The sequence below is a fragment of the Doryrhamphus excisus genome, chromosome 3, assembly GCF_030265055.1.
Source record: "Doryrhamphus excisus isolate RoL2022-K1 chromosome 3, RoL_Dexc_1.0, whole genome shotgun sequence".
NCBI classification, from domain to species: domain Eukaryota; kingdom Metazoa; phylum Chordata; class Actinopteri; order Syngnathiformes; family Syngnathidae; genus Doryrhamphus; species Doryrhamphus excisus.
The window spans coordinates 16,470,203-16,492,326 of record NC_080468.1 but is presented as its reverse complement, the minus strand read 5'-3'; the positions used below and the strand labels follow the sequence as shown (position 1 = coordinate 16,492,326).

The 22,124-nt window shown below is 43.7% G+C and overlaps 1 protein-coding gene across 3 annotated transcripts in view; it reads right to left on the bottom strand.

Moving 5' to 3' along the window:
• The window catches only part of grid1b (glutamate receptor, ionotropic, delta 1b), a 125,155-nt gene that overhangs the window by 37,532 nt on the left and 65,499 nt on the right, over positions 1–22,124 (bottom strand). For all 3 annotated transcript variants that reach the window (XM_058065692.1, XM_058065689.1, XM_058065691.1), the window contains exons 3-5: positions 18,157–18,441; positions 11,415–11,620; positions 1,503–1,556 (exon numbers count right to left, since the gene is read on the bottom strand). In XM_058065692.1, the coding sequence (XP_057921675.1) occupies positions 1,503–1,556; positions 11,415–11,620; positions 18,157–18,430 (534 nt within the window). In that variant the 5' untranslated portion in view covers positions 18,431–18,441. The remainder of the gene's footprint in view (positions 1–1,502; positions 1,557–11,414; positions 11,621–18,156; positions 18,442–22,124) is intronic.

The window sequence follows — 22,124 nt, the reverse complement described above, 5'->3', positions numbered from 1 at the left end:
CGCGGCGACACCATCTTTACACGAGGTCTTCGTGGCGAGCTACGCTAAAACGCGCACCAGTAAAAGGTTTGGACACGCCCGCTTCAACAGGAGTGGAACGGGAGGACAGTCGACCAATGAGCAACATGGAATATGTTGCTCATATCCATCTATCTTCTATAGCTGACGCTTGTTCTCGTGACAATCAGCGGCCAATCACAGCACAGCATACTGGATTGCAGGCAAGCATTCCCACCCCTAATGTGAAGACTCCGACTAGCCTAACGTGCATGGTTCCCGACGAAAGCCACACACACACGGGGATGCTCAAATGGAGATTCCAACTGTGAGACCAACATAGTACCCACTCGTCCACCGTACAATAAATCATACCGAGTAAATAAATAATGCTGTTGATGGCGGCGGCAGGTCCAATATGTAGCTTTATTTCCGCTAGTGGCTTGAGGCATTGTGAGCGCTAGCCGGCTAGTAGCTAGCCCAGGGGTGGGCAAACTATGGCCCGGGGGCCACATCCGGCCCGCCAAGTGTTTCAATATGGCCCGCCTGTTTTTTCCAAAGTATTTCATTTAAACTCAACACATAACCTGGCATCGTGGCTTGGGCCAACTTTTTGATGGTTGAGGTAGCTGCTTTATCAATTTCGTTATTTGATGTGGTCTGTTGTTTACAAAATACTCCTGGAAAAAGGAACACAAGCACAATAATAGTAATAATAGTAATAATAGTAATAATAATAATAATAATAATAATAATAATAATAATAATAATAATAATAATAATAATAATAATAATAATAATAATAATAATAATAATAATAATGATGTTGTCAATAATGATAATAATACTACTATTATATTAATATTGTTGTTAATAATATTAATATAATAATGGTAGTAATATTATTATTATTAACAAAATAATAATAATAATATAATAACATTACTATAACTAATAATAATAATAATTCTAATAAAAATAACAATAATAATAATAATAATAATAATACATTTATAACACACTTTACATCAAATAAATGATTTCAAAGTGCACATATAGCAGATTGCATGACACTTTTACATGTAAAATATGTGTAAAAATATAGGTGTAAAAATGGACTGTTACGTGTAAAATACTACATAATCCCCCCTGTCAATTTTGTTAAATTAATGCGGCCCGCGAGTCAAAAAGTTTGCCCACCCCTGAGCTAGCCGGTGTGGTGTGGCAAGGTGTGTCACTATGCCAGCAATGTAGTTCTTCGATGTAACAATGTAAATAACAATAATAATAATAATAACAATGTCGCTCGGTTCATATGCAGGTCACATGATATGTAAATGGAGGATATTTGTCCCATTAAGTGAATTCTTATCTCTTTTTATCTGTTTGTGTATCTTTAGAACGCACAGAAAACAGAAAGACCTTCATCACAGTGTGGGAGATCAGCCAACAGAATCGCCGAGTACAATTTGTTGATGGAAGTATTAGTGAAGTATTCCACGTACCTCGTTAACAAACACCCAGTGACTGTCTTTGGACGCCAGGTTGGTCTCCACCGCCTGCACACACACAAAAACAAGACTCTATTACACACATGATGGAGGGTACGTACGTACGTATGTACACTATGGCTGTGCTCGAAACCGCATACTTACCTACTACTCTAATATTTGAGTATGCAGTGTGGCTACACTGGTAGTATGCGATTTTTGAGTATACAAAAAGTTCCCCGATGTATACTGCATTCGCCAGAAATGTTGAGCATGTATCATCAGCTTACTACTCACACTTAAATTACCCAGGATGCAACGCCGCGTCAAAAAAATGGACCAAACTGCGGTGTAAAGCAGGATGTATTACGAGTTGGTTGGCTTCTTTTTTTCAAAGTAAAAGCAGTGATTTATCACTATGTTTTTTTTTGTATGAGAAAAGTAAGGGGGTGTTTTATTTTGTGAAATTTCGGCTAGCTTAAATTTTGCCAAATTCGTCCGAACTAAATTGTAAACGGTTGATATTTGGACAAATAAATGGCACACTCCGGATCTAAACGTCCACTTTCTTGCCTGATTTAAAAAAAAAATCGTTCCAGTTCGAGTTTAGAGCGAGTGTAAACTAAACAGCATCAGCTAGCCAGCTAACGCTAGCTTGTGCTAGCTAGCTAGGACTAGGGATGCTTACCATACTTTGTTAATTCAATGTCATTTATGATATATTAAATTCACAGACATTGTTATTTATTTTATTTTTTATTGCAATAAATTGCCAACAAAACAAATTAAATACATTTCATCAAATGAAATTAATTAATATCAGAATTTACTCATTTTACACACAATTTATTGTAGATTATATTTGCTATCGGATAATTTATAACTAAGCCACAGCCACTAACTAATTTTAATAATTTTAATTTTCTCATAAAATTACTTGTTAGATTACAAAAAAAATGTCTTAACATTCTGACTTTTGAAAAAAGTTATTTTTTAAAAAGACGTAATATTATGAGAGACAATAAGGAATAAGGACTAAAACAAAAATATAATTTTTTGAAAATTAGGCTGCAGAAAAAGTTATAATGTTTCGAGAATAAAGTCAAAATATGAGGGGAATAAAGTATGCAGTATGCAGTATGCAGTATGCAGTATGCAGTATGCAGAATGCAGTATGGAAGTATGTAGTATTTAGTATTCGGCTTCAAACACAGCCTATGTCTTACATACATTCATGCTAGCTACACAGGTGGTGCTCGTTTTACATCGTGTTGCGTTCGGACGCTGCGTGGTTATGCGCCCATAAACAAAAACTGGGTCATCAAGACCAGATTCTTCAGAGAACTATTTATTGTGGTGTGTGCCCCCCCCCCCGTCTCGGGATAGGCAGGAAAATAAGCGTGCGCCAAAGAAAAGGAAAGCCGTCGCGGTGGAAGTGATCTAAAAGACGCCCACCCATATTCTCTGCTCTCTCTGTCGTGACCGTGATGAAGGATGAAGATGATGCCATGCTCGAGGGTCATGGATTCGGTGCGCAGTTACAAGGAGACGTGGGGGCGGGGGGGGGGTGTTATCCTTCCAGACTAGAGGAAACGTGAAGAAGGTGTAAATGCTGGCAGGCAACCACAGGGATGAAAGTAAGGTGTTTCATGTCTTTATGAGGGTATTTTATGAGTACTTTATGAGTTCTGTGTAGAGTACCAGTGACTTAGGAGGTCCTGTGCTTGGTGTGTCTTCACCGCGGGTTGTTTAGCATAGGAACCCGGGTAGGAAGCCTTAGCGCATGAAAAAGGCTTTTTATGTGTTTGCTTTAAAAAGTGCTTTTTTATTTCTGCTTCTGCGTTCAAAGTGGAGGATGTGATGTGGTCCAGTGGGGGCGGGGGGTGGGGGTGGGAGAGTGGGGGTGGTCATATTACATATTCAGCACACTGCCTTCATTGTCAGTCACACACACACACACCTGTGGAAACACACTTTTCCCATCCATCCATGTAATGAAACGTTGACAAAAGCGAACACGCTTCCTTTGCTGCAGTGTGATGTCATTATTACCAAATCGCCGACGACGCCATTCGAAGTTCTGATGGCGTGCTCCAAGTTTGTAGCGCCACCTGTTGCCTTGCTATTAGTTTTTTTCTTTTATTTGTTCATATGTTCCATATCAAGTATGCTTCGGGACGGCACGGCGGTCGAGTGTTTAGCGCGTAGACCTCACAACTGGGGGACCGGGGTTCAATTCCACCCTCGGCCATCTCTGTGTGGAGTTTGCATGTTCTCAGCATTCACAGACCTCACAGCTAGAAACAAACAGTCAAAACAAAACTCAATTGTTTTGAGTGGCCATGAACGTGGCCTGAACGTGGCCATATTCATCACACAGCAGCTTAACACATAACAGTTATGAACGCTAAACATGTATTTTGAACATCTGGCTTTAAAAAAAAGGGCTGCACTGCCGTCAAGTGGTTAGCGCGCAGACCTCACAGCTAGGAGACCAGGGTTCAATTCCACCCTCGGGCCATCTCTGTGTGGAGTTTGCATGTTCTCCTCGCGCATTCACAGACCTCACAGCTAGAAACAAACAGCCAAAACAAAACTCAATTGTTTTCGAGACATCGAAAAAGACTGAACGTGGCCATAATCATCACACAGCAACTTAACACATAACAGTTATGAACGCTAAACATGTATTTTGAACATCTGGCTTAAAAAAAAGGGCTGCACTGCCGTCAAGTGGTTAGCGCGCAGACCTCACAGCTAGGAGACCAGGGTTCAATTCCACCCTCGGCCATCTCTGTGTGGAGTTTGCATGTTCTCCCCGTGCATGCGTGGGTTTTCTCCAGGTATTCCAGTTTCCTCCCACATTCCAAAAACATGCTAGGTTAATTAGCGACTCCAAATTGTCCACAGGTATGAATGTGAGTGTGAATGGTTGTTTGTCTATACAGTGAAGAAAATAAGTATTTGAACACCCTGCTATTTTGCTATTTCTCCCACTTAGAAATCATGGAGGGGTCTGAAATTTTCATCGTAGGTGCATGTCCACTGTGAGAGAGATAAACTAAAAAGAAAAATCCAGAAATCACAATGCATGATTTTTTTAACAATTTATTTGTGTGATACAGCTGCTAATAAGTATTTGAACACCATGTGCTGGTTTAAGCAGGGGAACCTTTCGTGCCATGCATGATTTCACATCATGACGTCTTAGTGTATTACCTACAGTAACCTTGGAAACGGTGGTCCCAGCTCTTTTCAGGTCATTGACCAAGTCCTGTCGTGTAGTTCTGGGCTGATTCCTCACCTTTCTTAGAATCATTGAGACCCCACGAGGTGATATCTTGCATGGGGCTCCACTCCGATTGAGATTGACCGTCATGTTTAGCTTCTTCCATTTTCTAATGATAGCTCCAACAGTGGACCTTTTTTCACCAAGCTGCTTGGTAATTGCTCCGTAGCCCTTTCCAGCCTTGTGGAGGTGTACAATTTTGTCTCTGGTGTCTTTGGACAGCTCTTTGGTCTTCGCCATGTTACAAGTTAAAGTCTTACTGATTGTATGGGGTGGACAGGTGTCTTTATGCAGCTAACGACCTCAACCAGGTGCATCTGATTCAGGATGATACATGGAGTGCAGGTGGACTTCTAATGGGCAGACTAACAGGTCTTTCAGGGTCAGAATTCTAGATGATACACAGGTGTTCAAATACTTATTTGCAGCTGTATCACACAAATAAATTGTTAAAAAATCATGCATTGTGATTTCTGGATTTTTCTTTTTAGTTTATCTCTCTCACAGTGGACATGCACCTACGATGAAAATTTCAGACCCCTCCATGATTTCTAAGTGGGAGAAATAGCAAAATAGCAGGGTGTTCAAATACTTATTTTCTTCACTGTATGTGCCCTGTGATTGGCGGTGTACCCCGCCTCTCGCCGAAGACATCTGGGATAGGCTCCAGCACCCCCGCGACCCTCGTGAGGTAGAAAATGAATGAATGATTGAACAGTATGCTTCTGCAATATGGACCTTAGCATACTGTACCTTAGCATCACCATATTTTGGGGACGTATCACGATATGACGATATCAAAACGATATGATATCTAAGTCTTGTATAAAAAGCTAGAAACCTTAAGAATGAAATACACTTATCTGAAATGGTAAAGCACATACATTTATTGGTAACAATCTGGCTAACTTTCTAATAGGACATCAGCCTTTGCACACTATATGCTATATGCTATAAACCTTCCCCAAACTGTAATGGCCGTGCTGGCCATTGAGGAAGATGATATCTACTACGGCCCGATGTCACCAACTCGGCTTGTTTACGTTTATCATTTCTACCGATATAAGTCATTTTCTTATCATTGGAATAATCTATACTCGTATTATTCCTGATAACGGAAAGCAATATTCCAAAAATGCAGTATAGATGGACATGGCCAAGATAACACCAACGTCTGTCCAGTGGAAGATAAATTCCTTCGTGGTCTCCACAGGCTCTCCAGTTCCTGGACTGAGGTGGGCTAGCTCCTCATGTTAGCTTCTATTAGCCATTCAGTGAAGGACAAATTTGAAGGTTCTTGACGTTCTTGATCCCAACATGAACATGTTGTAAAATAACGTTAGAAGGTCGTAAACAGGTTTTCTATGTCCTGTATGTCTTATGTTGTCTTATTATGTCTACTACTGTATATCAAAAAATAGTTAAGAACCGTATTTAGAAGGTGGTTCTGTGTCTGGGATGGAATAATTGGATTGATATTCTTTCCTGGCGGAAAAATTTGCTTTGGTTTCAGTTTTTGTCAAAGATTTTATTACAAATTAATAACAAAAAACGAGGTCTGAGATGAAAGAGCATGTGTTGCTAGTAATGCGGCTCAATGATGCAGCTTCCTGTATTTTAGTATGCAAGGCCATGTTTGTGTGTCTCTACTACATCCTGAGGCATCTTCTCCTCTCCTAACACTCTCCTGTGTATGTGTGTGTGTGTGTGTTTGTGTGTGTGTGTGTCAGCCATGATGGTGCCTGAGTGGCTGAATGATTCTCCCAAACAATATGGCCACAGGAGTAGTCAATGGCCCCACACGGCCAAAATGGCCTCTGTGGTAGAACTTGACACCATCTGTGTGTGTGTATGCGTGTGTGTGTAGGTGTGTGTGTGTGTGTATCCACTCGCACCGTCATTAACTTTGTTGATACGCAGTGAAGGGACGGGGGGGTAGCAGGGTGGCGCTAACGCTACGTTGATGCTCGTGTGCCAAAAGCAGACCTAAAATGTCGTTGATGCGTTCAAGGGCTTTTTCCAAGCTGGTAAATGAGTGAAAATCAGAAAAAGCAGGTGTTTTTTTTTTGGCATCCGTTGCCAAGAAAAGAGGAGGAACGTCTGAAGGAGCATTCCACTCACTAGGTCTCCATTAGCCAGATTAATGGCCGCCGCTAACGCCAACATGAGGCTGAAAAATGACACAATTAGCGGTTTTGTCATGGAGTGTGTGTGCGTGCACGTGTGTGTGTGTTTAAAAACGGACCCATCCTCCGGCGTGCTAATGCTAGCTTCCTGTTGCAGGTGTGGACAAACGCATTAAAACAAGACCTTCTTGTGCGAAGCAGTCGTAGATTTGATTACCCGGTGAAGGATTCTTATTTATGTATGATGAATATTTACACAATTGACCTTCATGCTGCTAAGTGGCTAGCATGCTAACTGACACCGTGCCCGCTGAAGCCAGAGAGCAATGAGTGGCAGGTCTGAGATCAGCGGCAATCATCATTAACGCAACAATTAGTCCGTCATTAGGGTGGCTCTAATCACCTCGGGTGTGTGTGTGTGTGTGTGTGTGTGTGTGTGTGTGTGAGAGAGAGAGACGTTGTCATTCTTTGTTGATAGCTAATGCTAGTCACATGACTTTTAGGAGCAAAGTCAAAGATGATAAGGTCACACTGCTGCAGGACTCAATCAACTTTATTGACACGACACTAAACAGCATCTTGTGCTAAACGCTAAACGCTGTCTTGTGCTAGCTAGCTAGAACTAGGGATGCGTACCATACTTATATATTAAACTCACAGAGATTGTTATTTACTTTATTTTTTATACAAAAAAATTGCCAACAAAGCAAATTAAATTAATTTAGTCAAATGAAAATAATTAATGTCAAAATCAGAAAATTAAAATTTTTTGTCTTAAAATTCTGAAGTTTGTTTTTTTTTTTTTAAAAAAGACGCAATGTCATGAGAGACAATAAGGAATAAAGTTGTAATTTTTAGAAAATTAGGCAGCGGAAAAAGTTATAATATTATGAGAATAAAGTCAAATATGTATGAATAAAGTTATAATTATGAGAAGAAAAATTACAAGAAGAAAGTTTAAATAGTTGGAATATTTGTAAAAATAAGAACCGCGGCAGAAATGTAAAAAATAAACTGTAATATTACGGGAATAAAATCTAACCATTAGGGAAAAAGTGGTCATATTGCAGGAATAAATTCAGAATATTATGACAAAAAAATCAGTTTCAGTAGCGTAGAGTATAAATATTTTTTAAAGTAATATTACGAGGAAAATAGGTTGGGGGAAGTTTTATCATATGAGGCAAATAAAGCCAAAATATAATGGCAATAAAGAAAATGTATGAATATTATTTTAAAGTTTAAATAAGCTACAAGAAAGTGATATTAATAATACCGTAGGCTTTTTCACCAATATGACAAAAGTGAGATGCCTGTAGAGTTGACTGTAGGGGTGTTATTTCAGGTCAAGAGGGCTCTAATAATGTTAAGAACCACATTTACAAGGTCGTAAACAGTTTTGTTTATGTCTTATACGTCTTATTTTCTCTTATTATGTGTAATATACTGGGTAACAGGAGTGCAAAGGTGACTATAGGGGTGTTATTTCAGGTCAAGAGGGCTCTGATAATGTTAAGAACCACATTTACAAGGTCGTAAGCAGGTTTTTTTATGTCTTATACGTCTTATTTTCTCTTATTATGTGTAATATATTGGGTAATAAGAGTGTAAATGTGGCTGTAGGGGTGTTATTTCATGTCAAGAGGGCTCTAATAATGTTAAGAACCACATTTAAAAGGTCGTAAACAGGTTGTATATGTCTTATTGTCTCTTATTATGTGTAACATATTGGGTAATATGAGTGTAAAGGTGACTATAGGGGTGTTATTTCAGGTCGGGAGGGCTCTAATCATGTTAAGAACCACATTTAAAAGGTCGTAAACAGGTTTTATATGTCTTATTTTCTCTTATTATGTGTAATATATTGGGTAATATGAGTGTAAAGGTGACTATAGGGGTGTTATTTCGTTATTTCGCCGTTTTTTTTTTAAATATACATCATGTCAAAGTTGCATCACGATGTGGCCCACACTGGAAAACTTTTTGTCCTTAAATATAAGTTTTACATCAATGAATTACGGTTATTATTATTGAATTGACATTATTACTAAATAACGTTACTTAACAATTCAATGAATAAATGAAGAGGGCCAAATTAGCAGCATGCTAATGCATGAGCATTTTCAGCAATGGATGAAGCGGCTGAAGAAGCCGTGGATGAGGCCCCTTTTTAGAGGCCATGAAAGATAAATGTGTGATTTGTACCCTGAATGCATCTCCTAAATAAATCACTGCTTCCTGCTCACGTTCCCGCTGCTGCTAGCTTCACTTCACACTCGGTGACTGACAGGCCCAAAAAAGTCACTTCACATTTAAATATCCATGCTCATCACAGTCATCGCAGTGGCTGGTTCCGATAAAACCACCACCCCCCCACTCCCCACTCCCACACAGACGATGTGGCTAGCATGTGTTGTGTTGGGTGTTTATTTCATACGTGTGTTATGAAGTGACTCTGCCCCCCACACAGGAAGCTAATGAGCAGCGTTTCCACGCCTGACTGGCCTCTTGAGACGCTGGACACGGTCAGCAGCGCCGCCATTTGTGGAGGTCACGAGCCCTTCTCACCTTAGCGCACACGCCCAGCCAGAGGTGACATGCCAGCCATGAGCGTGTCCACCCAATGAAGAAGCATCCGTGCATCTCATCAACACGTGTGCTGCTCGTGTTGTTGTTGCAGATTAAAAAGCACATGTTTTCACACGCACACACACACACGCACGGCATGATGTGCACACTCATGAAGGAAGTAAAGTCACATCCCCGCTCTCTGCGGTGTTGTGGTTAACTACAGCCTTCCACAAGTATTAGTCCAGAAATATGCATATGAAAGCACACGCTACATATTTTTCCCGACAAGCATTTTCAAGCATAAAAGACGGTGAAATGAAGTCAAATTCAAAGACATGTTGTGATGATATGTGGGGAGGGCTTCTAATAATTTTAACAACCACATTCACAAGGTCGTAAACAGGTTTTTTATGTCTAATACGTCTTATTTTCTCTTATTATGTCTACTATATTGGGTAATAGGAGTGTAAAGGTGACTATAGGGGTGTTATTTCATGCCGAGAGGGCTCTAATAATGTTAAGAACCACATTTAAAAGGTCCTAGACAGGTTTTTTATGTGTTATACGTCTTATTTTCTCTTTTTATGGGTACTATATTGGGTAATAGGAGTGTAAAGGTGACTATAGGGGTGTTATTTCATGTCGAAAGGGCTCTAATAATGTTAAGAACCACATTTAAAAGGTCGTAAACAGGTTTTTTATGTCTTATATGTCTTATTTTCTCTTATTATGTGTAACATATTGGGTAATAGGAGTGTAAAGGTGACTATAGGGTGTTATTTCAGGTCAAGAGGGCTCTAATAATGTTAGGAACCACATATAAAAGGTAGTAAACAGGTCTTTTATGTCTTATACATTTTATTTTCTCTTATTATGTATAATATATTGGGTAATAGGCGTGTAAAGGTGACTATAGGGGTGTTATTTCATGCCGAGAGGGCTCTATTAATGTTAAGAAACACATTTAATAGGTAGTAAACAGGTTTTATATGTCTTATACGTTTTATTTTCTCTTATTATGTATAATATATTGGGTAATAGGAGTGAAAAGGTGACTATAGGGGTGTTATTTCATGTTGAGAGGGCTCTAATGTTAAGAACCACATTTAAAAGGTCGTAAACAGGTTTTTTATGTCTTATATGTCTTATTTTCTCTTATTATGTGTAACATATTGGGTAATAGGAGTGTAAAGGTGACTATAGGGGTGTTATTTCAGGTCGGGAGGGCTCTAATAATGTTATGAACCACATTTATAAGGTAGTAAACAGGTTTTCTATGTCTTATTTTCTCTTATTATGTGTAATATATTGGGTAATATGAGTGTAAAGGTGACTATAGGGGTGTTATTTCATGTTGAGAGGGCTCTAATGTTAAGAACCACATTTAAAAGGTCGTAAACAGGTTTTTTATGTCTTATATGTCTTATTTTCTCTTATTATGTGTAACATATTGGGTAATATGAGTGTAAAGGTGACTATAGGGGTGTTATTTCAGGTCGGGAGGGCTCTAATAATGTTATGAACCACATTTATAAGGTCGTAAACAGGTTTTCTATGTCTTATTTTCTCTTATTATGTGTAATATATTGGGTAATATGAGTGTAAAGGTGACTATAGGGGTGTTATTTAATGTTGAGAGGCTTTTAATAATGTTAAGAACCACATTTATAAGGTCGTAAACAGTTTTTTTATGTCTTATATGTCGTATTTTCTCTAATTATGTGTAATATATTGGGTAAAAGGGGTGTAAAGGTGACTATAGGGGTGTTATGTCATGTCTAGAGGGCTCTAATCATGTTAAAAATCCCATTTAGAAGGTCGTAAAGGTTTTTCCATTTTTAAAGAATAAATCATACCACACGGAAGCAATTAAGGGTGATAAAGGATGGCTGTATGGAGGCGTGGATGTAAGTATACATATACGTATACATATAGCGGTACCTGCTGTATGAAGGCGTGGGCGGCGTGGGGGCTGACCAGCAGAATGGCTCTCCTCAGCGTGTCCCTGTAGCGGTTGAGTTGCTCCGTCCTCATGGAGGTGAAGAGCTCGGTGAAGACTCTGCTGATGTTCCTGTCCACCCGCTGGACAGACACCTCCAGACCCTGCCGACACGTCTCGTCCAGGAACGCCTGAAGGCCTCGCATGTCTGCAACCACAATCGACACGTCCGTCAGTGAAAGGACGAACGCACGGATGCGTGCCGCGTCGCGTCCTGCGTCCACCAGCCGCATCCGCCAGTAATGGAGATATATGTAGAACTTTATTCATGACCACGGCTTTTAATTATGCAGCTCAAAGATTTATTTCACGTAATCAAACATCAAGGTCCCGGCTGGCGACCAGAAGGTCATAGGATCGATACCCACACAGGATGAGCCCTCATAATAAATAATAATCAGGTGAGAATAATAACTTCATGACGTTGACATCCCGTGTGTGTGTGTAACATTGAGCGTCACCTTGGCGCGGCTAATAAATGGCGGCTAGCAAGCAGGCGGTGCGGTCGGGACGTTCGGCTCCTCTGAGACGCGTCGCGTCCTCGCATCGGCGTCTTTACCGTGTGTCTCGGCGTGGCTGGCGGGGGACGTAAATCAACCCGGCTGAAGGGCGACATGCCCACTATTCTGTGATTGGTCACACGGGCTTCCTCACTATGACCATATAAGGAAGTGTGCCCCTCTGTGACATCACAAAGGGCCAGTTTCACCACGCCTTCTGAAACCGAGCGTTTTCCAGTGGATATTGTTAGGGAATCTTCCAGTGTAGTTGTCGTCTTGTGTGCTAGGGGGCGCCGTGTGCGCGTGGCGCCGTGGCTTCATTTATGTTTGATGTTTTTGCGGAGCGTGCATCTTCACGAAAGCTAATTTGATGCTTGAAATATTAAAAGGCTTCCTGGCTCCACACTTCCACGCCAAACTAACAGCGTGCCGGCGCGGTTCTGGCGGGTGGCACCATCCGACGCCACGTGCGCCGGAGGAGAACACGCCGCTCGTCCGTCTGGTGCGCGGCGCCGTCTCTGATTGGCCTTAATTGACTTCCTTGTTTGCTCTTTGAGAGCGTCTTCCTGGCTAACGAGAGACGCTAACGAGCGAGCAGACGCCACCGCCGGCTGACCCTCCAGAGATGAAAGTGCGAGTGTGTTTGCTATTTCTAGAAAAGTCGGTCGCCGCGCTGCCCTTCGGAGCGGAACGATCGGCGGTCGCAGACACGAACACGAGCGACGTGGTGGAAGGAACACGTTGTGTCAACGTCGGCGGGGAAGAGCGGCGAACGCCCTGAGAGGCTTTTTCACGTCTGGTGACGTTCTTTATTCATTTATTCCGTCATTCAAGATGGAAGACACGCGGGAGACCACGTGGACGCCAGTGTGGATGTCAGCGTGGATGTCCCAGGGTGGACATTAGCGTGGACGTCCTAGGGTGGACATTAGCGTGGACGTCCCAGGGTGGACATTAGCATGGACGTCCCAGGGTGGATGTCAGCGTGGACGTCCCAGGGTGGACATTAGCATGGACGTCCCAGGGTGGACATTAGCATGGTCGTCCCAGGGTGGATGTCAGCGTGGATGTTCCAGTGTGGACGTCCCAGGGTGGACGTTAGCGTGGACGTCCCAGTGTGGACGTTAGCGTGGACGTCCCAGGGTGGACATTAGCCTAGACGTCCCAGGGTGGACGTCCCAGGGTGGATGTCTCAGGGTGGACATCCCAGGGTGGACGTCCCAGGGTGGACGTCCCAGGGTGAACATTAGCGTGAACGTCCCAGGGTGGATGTCCCAGGGTGGTTGTCCCAGGGTGGTTGTCCCAGGGTAGAAGTTAGCATGGACGTCCCAGTGTGGACGTCCCAGGGTGGATGTCCTAGGGTGGATGTCCCAGGGTGGACGTCCCAGGGTGGACGTCTCAGGGTGGTCGCCCCAGGGTGGTCGCCCCAGGGTGGACATTAGCGTGAACGTCCCAGGGTGGATGTCCCAGGGTGGACGTCCCAGGGTGGAGGTTAGCGTGGACGTCCCAGGGTGGATGTCAGGGTGGACGTCCCAGGGTGGACGTCCCAGGGTAGACGTCCCATGGTGGATGTCCTAGGGTGGAAGTCCCAGGGTGGACGTCCCAGGGTGGATGTCCCAGGGTGGATGTCCCAAGACCAACCATACCCAAGATGGATCCAAACATCCTCCTCGGGGGAGGTGTCCATATACTTCTGTCCACATGTCCCCAAAGTGTGAAGCATCAAAGCGCCAAAAGCTGTGATGGCTGATGGTGTCCTGCTCTCTTCAAGGATCAGAGTCTGAGATGATGAGGTGTCAGGTGTCAATCAAACGTAAACGGCGGCTTCGGGTCTGATTAGGCATCCGTGACACACAAACAGAAGATGTTGTTTTTTTTTAACCTGCTGCGTGTCGTCTCCGCTCTCAGTCTTCTACGAGTCAACCTGTCAATCAAGCAGACGTCGCGGTGTCTCCGGCCTGAGTGTGAGCGTGAGAACGGCGTGGGCGAGCCGACCGTCACGCGGCCACGTGATGCTCTCTCACACTTGACAGACACGTCACGAGGACTGAAGGAGACGCTGAAAGGAGCTCCTCGAAGACGGAGGACGCTGTTGTTGTGTCTTGTCGTCATGGCAACAACAAGAACTTGGAGTGGTACATGTTCCGGGAAGAAAGAGGAACAGTCGTCTAAACGCAGATGCTAAACAAACACCAACCTCATCAACCCCCCCGGGCCCCCCCCGGGACCCCCCCAATAGGTGCATCCAAACACAATTAACAAAGAATTACCTGTGTGAACTTTAGCGGCACGTTAGCTTGCGGCGCCTCGTAAAGCCCAACATTCAATTAAAGGTCAAGGCCATAAACGAGCCATGGAGGGGTGTCCACTGCACACGTCCACGTATAGGACATGTGGACACGGATGCCTGATGATATCATCATTACGTCACGCTATGATATCACGTCATGATGCCGTGTGAAGACGTCACATCATGGTATCGTGCTGACACTACGCTATCATAAGCTATGATGTGATATCACGTTGATGCCATGCCATAATGTTTATGCTATGATAACATGTTATGATGACATCACCTCGTACTGACGTTATGCTATGATATCACAATGTGATATCACACCATGATGCCAGGCGCATGGTATCAGGCTATGATATCAAACTATGAGGTGATATCACATTGATGCCATGGTATAATGTTGTGCTATGATATCATGTTATGATGACATCACCTCCTGCTGACATTATGCTATGATATCACAATGTGATATCACATCTTGATGCCAGGCGTATGGTATCAGGCTATGATATCAAACTATGATATGATATCACATTGATGCCATGCCATAATGTTGTGCTATGATATCAGGTTATGATGACATCACCTCATGCTGACGTTATGCTATGATATCACAATGTGATATCACACCATGATGCCACGCCATAATGTTGGCATATGGTATCAGGCGTATGATATCAAACTATGATATGATGCCTCATGATGATATCACGCTATGATACTATTCTATGATGTCACACTATGACATAATGCGATGTCACATTTTGATATCACACATTTCAGTATATTACACAATGATGCCACACTATGATATCATGCTGTGACATCACAGGATCTTATCACACCATGATATCACATTACGATGTCAAGTTGATATCACTATTTCAAGCTATGGTATTACACTATGATGTCACGCTATAATGATATCACTTTGATATTATGCTCTGATATCACATGATGATCGCATGATGATATGACACCACGATACAGACTCCACGCTGCCGTTGCTATGATATCGCGCTGATATCACACCATAATTCCCCATTATGTCAAGGGACGATATCACTATGATGTCACGTGATATCACCCAACAAGGTTTCCGATATGGGGTTTATAAGAGTTAATAAAACTTGTATATAATGTATATATATGGTCTTATATAGATACATATGTATACAGTCGTATGAATAACATGCATGTACGCTTTAATTTTCTGCGAGGCTTCAATTAAGGCCAGCACGCCGCTAATTGACTTCCTGTCTAGTCCGTAGTCTTCACCTCGACACAGGAAGCGAGTTCCGGCCACGCGAGGTCGTCCACGCGTGCTCGCCAACAGGACATTGATCTAAAGCGATCCCGATCAACGTGCGCGGCCGCAGCGCCGCAGCGGGCGCCGTCCTTGCGTGTTAACGTGACGCTATGTCATTGTAACGCGCTCTCCAGATACGTGCTGAATGCATTTATGAAGTGGCATGAAGATGGATCACCTGCAGGCACGCCATCCATCCACATCTCCAGTGGAGAAACATCCTCATTGTTATTTCACTCATGGCCGTGGCGGCGTTGTGGAAAGCTGCAAACGCAAACATTTGGACCGGAGAGTCGCCAAACGCTCGCCAAACGCTCGCCAAACGCTCCTCAAACACTTTGGACCTTCTGCTTCACGCCCAAGCACTTTCTGATTGGTGCCACCAACTGGTGCAACGTGTGGTCTTCTTCCAAGGCAGGACCAGCTAGCAGATGTGATGGACGCCGTAAAAACACAAAGGAGATGTTCCGGCGTTTACACGCCATCAAAAGACAATCAAACACGACGCTAAGCTCTATCGGGGCACGCAGCGTCACATGACCCGTTCATCTCCGACATTCAGACCTATGGTCGGACATATGACCTCTTTATTTACATATTACTACACTCAATTAATAGGAATTATACGTGTACTATATTTATTATATACTACCATAACTAATAACTATTCATTTATTATTGCATTAACAGTAGCCATTCATCAAAATACCTACCATAGTAATTGGCATTTATTACATGTATATATATATATATTTTTTTTTTTTATTTTTATTTTATTTTTTTTTTAAATAACTATTTAGTATATCATATTTTTATTGTTATATTTAACTAGTTTCATTATTAAAACGTATATAGTCATATTCATTGGTTAATTAATAACTAATTAATTAATAACATATTAATTAATTAACTATATTAACATATTAACTAATAACATATATATAAATAATTACATATGTATACACATATATAATTAGTCAAATTAATATAATATAATAATATTAATATATATTCATATATAAACTCAATATATGAATATATACATTTTATATATTCATATATAAACTAATTTATTAATATATATTAATATAAAGAGTTTATATATTAATATATAAACTCTATATATTAATATATAAACTCTTTATATTAATATATATTAATATATAAACTCTAGGGCTGCATGGCGAATGAGTGGTTTGCGCGCAGGCCTCACAGCTGAGAGACCAGGGTTCAATTCCACCCTCTGCCATCTCTATGTGGAGTTAGCATGTTCTAATAATTTGTTATAATTAAACTAATAATTACTATTAACCATGTATTTATTATACTACTTATTGCAAGTATTACATGAATATACTACGCTGGCATCGGAGCCATGATGATCCAAGTCCTCAGCCAGCCAATCAGCCTCCATCAGTCTGCCATGGGTAGGGTGAAAGGTCAAAGGGCAGCCTTCCGGGTGGCTAAGGATGTTGCTATCCTGTTGAATCCTACATGAATGGCTGGCGTTGATGTCGACCCCCCACTCTGCCCCCCCTAGGTGGAGCCCCACTTCTAGCGTCCACAATGCCGTCTTCCATCGCCAAGCCGACGGCGGACATTTAGATTAGCGTGTGTCCCAGCGCCACATGTTGGCCGTGTGGGGCGACGACGCCACTGAAGAAGAAGAAAAGAGCGTCTGCCAGTCATCCTTTGGCTGAAAAAGTTGGAGTCCGGTAAAAACAACAAACTCTTCTCTCTTCTGGCTTCTCGGCTTCCAGACGCCTCAAAGAGAATTCCAAAACGCTGCTGGCAACCGTGGCGTTGCAGCGTTGCCATGGTTACCTCAACACCAACAGTCTCACAGAATTGGATATTTCTGCATCCCGAAACATTCAATGGACAACGTACTGGGCACCCCTACCCCCATCCCCCACCCCCAGGGGGCGCTAAATGAAGCTAAGCTATTAGAGACATTTGCATAATGCTTCATTTGCATAAAACACTACTAGCACTCATCCCACTGAATGAAGTGAACATTCACTCTCTACCAATCACAGCCCTGTGTGTAGCTCCGCCCCTTCATCCACTTTATGGTTCCAACAATTGTATGATTGGCGATTTTGAAGCTGCAGTTGATACATTTAGACCGGTTATGTCGACTTCTAAATAATCAATATTAAGATCTATCCATATGTGGATTGGTTCCAGGTGGAACCGATATTCGCTCACTGGGACGCCCATGATTGTGTCATCTTTTCCTGTATGGCGCAGCTCAAACGGGACGCTGAACCAAAATAAAGTTACATCCACTGGACTGAGCCGCAGCATTCCCGTTCTTAAGCAGCCGGACGCTCGTCCCTTTAAATCAAAGCCGATACGTTGGAGTCGAAATGAAGCGCTCCATTGTTGGCGCGTATCGATCACGCTGGAAGATCCATGAGGCCTAATGTGATTCCATTAAGATACAGTGTGACTAAGCCTTCCCGAACAAAGTCTTGCTGCTGCAGTGCGACCGACCGATCGGCAGTCCGGACAACATTCCATGTCGGAATATCATGGAACTCTACGTGAAATATGACATTCATCGGGTGACGTACCGTACTCGATGTCGTAGAAGACGATGAACTTCTGCCAGCGTAGTTCGTCCACCAGCGTCAGCATGACGTCGTTGAGCCGTACGGGCGGGCGCGCGGCCAGCGTGTACCCGCGACCCCCGGGGCTGGGGTTGAGCTGGCAGGCGGTCCGCGGCGAGCCCCCGCTGTTCCTCTGGATGTACAGGTGGGGGATGTGCATGGCGTCCGTCAGAGACTGCAGCGCGCTGGCCGAGGCGCAGCCCGTCGACGTCACCAGCGCCAGGATGCCCTGGTTCATCAGCTCGCAGGCTGTGGGGGGGAGGGGGGGGGGCACAAAGATGGAATAGTTAGGGAATGGTAACAACAAACAAGGTCGAGATGCAGGTTTTCCAGGAAATAAGACGGGAAAATATGGGAAAAAATATAACAGAAATTGTCCAGAGAATTATGGAATTTGTCTCGTCTTCCCGCCAGAATCCCCCCCCCCCGACTGGCTACCATGTTATTTCACTGGCGTGCATTTATTTTGAAGGTCAGAGTTCACCGGCTACAGGAAGTGATACATCGTGAGTGTTGCCGGGCGGAGAGGAAGCTGCGCTGCTCCTCTATTGGAATTTTATTTCATGAAGGCCACAACAGGGGGAGTATTCCAACCGGAGCCGCTGGGAAAAATGGGTAAAACCCGGGGTTTCCCAGGCAATGGAATGGGAACAGGACAGGAATGGCGGAATAGTTCTTCTTCTTTCCTTTTCTATTTGCTTGTTGGGGATTCGGATCCGACGCACGGTGTGACGCCTCGGTGTGTGTTGGCGCTCAAATACATTCTCCGCTCAAATCTGTTTTGCTGTTAATCCGCAACACGCCCCCCCCAAAGAGCACTCCCGCTCAACCCCCCCTCCCCCCCCAGGCCCAGGCCGCCCACCTCCTCCATCTTCCTGGTAAAATTAAGACGACGATGATGGTTTGATGGGAGATGAGATTCCGAGGCGGGTCACCGAGGGTAGACTAAATAATCAGCAGGCGGGGGTGGGGTGAGGGGTGGATGGGGGGGGGGGGCAATGGCGGAACAAAACAAAGGGATTAGTGAGGTGAGACCTTGTTGAATGGCGACAAAGCAGGAAGTGGATTCTTGAAATCCTCCATGTTGGATGCAAATGAGCTTTGTCATCATTGATCTGGTTGGCGTGTTAGCGTCCTAGCATGGCCGCCTTTTGGCTTTAAAGGCTTCCTGGCTTGTTACATCCTGGCATCTCACACACACACACACACACACACACACTTTCCGCCCTCAGAGCTCATTTTTCACCTCAGGCCAACGGGGTCCTAATCTCTCTCGTGCTTAATTATACTATCTATCTCCTCGCTGTGTCGCGCCATTAGCCGGAACACGCTGCGCCGCCACCGCCGCACGCTCACGCGCCCCCCGCACACCTCAGCACACACGCCATCCTCTTCGCCACGCTGCGAGGAGGCCACAGCCTCGCTCGGTCAGGAGAGATGCGACGCCGCTGGACGCCATCATGGCCGCCTAGAAGGCCGCGTGTGTTTTTTTCTTAAAGCACGGCAATGAAGGTAATTCTTATTTACAAGTGGCAGTGAAAGCAACGTAGAATCACTTCCCGAGCAAAACCACTAAACTTAACGGGCTATTAAAGCTATGAAATAATAGCTTTTAAAACTATGAAATAATAGCTTTTAAAGCAATGAAAGCTATGAAATAATAATAATAATAATAATAATAAAATAATAACAACAACAATAATAATAATAATAATAATAACAATAATAATAAAATAATAATAATAACAATAACAATAATAATAATAATAATAATAATAACAATAACAATAACAATAACAATAACAATAACAATAACAATAATAATAATAATAATAATCGCACGGCAACATGTGATCAGCCGTATCGATCAAAGCGTGGCGAGGAGGTTCAAGAACTCGAATGACTTTTTAACGCCTGCCTGCTGTCCTCGCCGCCGTGATCATCACTCAGACATCTAACATCCTAACACCCCCCCCGCCCCCTCCGTGTCTGATCACATGACCGTGACGGCCAATCATCTCCTACCGGCAGGTGAGGCTTCACTAACCAGGATGAATGAGCGTTGCCGTGACAACAGCAGCAGCACGCTTCAAAGCAAACACCCCCCCACCCACCACCGCCCCGCCATCACCGAACAGCTTCCTGTCAGCCTTCCAAGGTAGGTGGGTTCAAAGTTCAAAGGTCAGCGCCACATCCCGGGAAGAAAGCAGAAAACGAAAACGAAAAAACAACATGAAGAAGAGTGGCCTCCTCAGGTGAGGAGGCTGAGGAAGAGGAATTGATGAAGAGGAGAAGAAGGTGAGGAAGAGGAGCCAGGATGAAGATGAGGAAGAGGAGAAGCAGGTGAGGAAGAGGAGTGTGAATGAAGGTGAAGAAGAGGAGTCGTCATAGAGACGGCTGGTGAGGTGAGAGCAGGAAGTAAAGATGAGAGAGGAAGATGTGGACGAGGAAGAGGAGGAGCGCGATGAAGGTGACGGGAGCGTCTCAGGGGATTTCCCGCCTTGAAAGGAGGCGTCACTCGCGGCTGCCGCTCGCCATCTTTTATTAATGGGCGGAGCCAGAGAGCCGGGCGAGCGGCGCATCAAAGCGTCGGATGCCCCAGGGAGCGGCGGGGGGAGCCGGGCGGGGCCAACAGTGGGAGCCAAAAGGGGGGCCACATCGGCAACACAAAAGGTGCTCGCTGTAACGCCAGCGCACGCGTGACGCAACAATGGCCGCCGCTTTGAGGCCCCAATCTTCTCTTTCATGTTTGCATCAGTCGCTTGGTTCTCCTCCTGACGACATCATCACTTCCTGGCTTTGACACGCACACACAACTACCTAGGTCTGACGACTATGCTAACGACGTCTATGCTCGCTGCACACGACACATCACCACAATACACTACACCACACCACACTACATCACACTACACAACACATAACACTACACAACACAGCACACTACACCATACCACACTACACCACACTACACCACACAACCCTACACCACAACACACTACACCACAAAACACTACACAACACTACACCATACCACACTACATCACACCACAACACACTACACTACACTACACCACATAACCCTACACTATACAACACCACACTACACTACACAAAACTACAACACACTACACCACAACACACTACACTGCACAACACTACACCATACCACACTACACTACATTACACTACAACACACTACACTACACCACACTACACCACACAACCCTACACCATACTACACTACACTACACTACACCACACAACACTACACCATACCAACTACACTACAACACACTACACCACACAACACTACACCATACCACACTACACTACACTACACCACACCATACCACACTACACCACACATCACTACATTACACCACACTACAACACACTACACTACACAACACTACACCACACCACACAACACTACACCATACCACACTACACTACACCACACTACACTACACCACACTACACTACACCATACCACACTACACTACACTACACCATCCACATGATCACATCAGCACTGCCCAGCAGGTGGAATAGATATGTCCATATATGCATATGTCCATATTCCCATATATCCATATGTCCATATTCCCATATTCCCATATTCCCATCTCAGTGTGGAAGAAGATTCAGCGTCAGGAAGTTTATTCAAACTTATCCAACACACACACACACACACACACACACACACACACACACCAAGTGCCTTTGAAAAGAAGATGCAGTAAGGATGCTTTGTAGCAGGGACCCTTTATGAGTCCCAGAAGAACATCCATCACCCCCCCTCCCCCTGCTGTCTATTAACCCCGCCCATCCATTAACCCCGCCCCCACCTGTAACCTTTTATAGGACCGGTAAGTGTTTGATTTCCTCTGCTGCGGTCGTAAAAAAGTCGTCTCCATCATTCTGTCGTC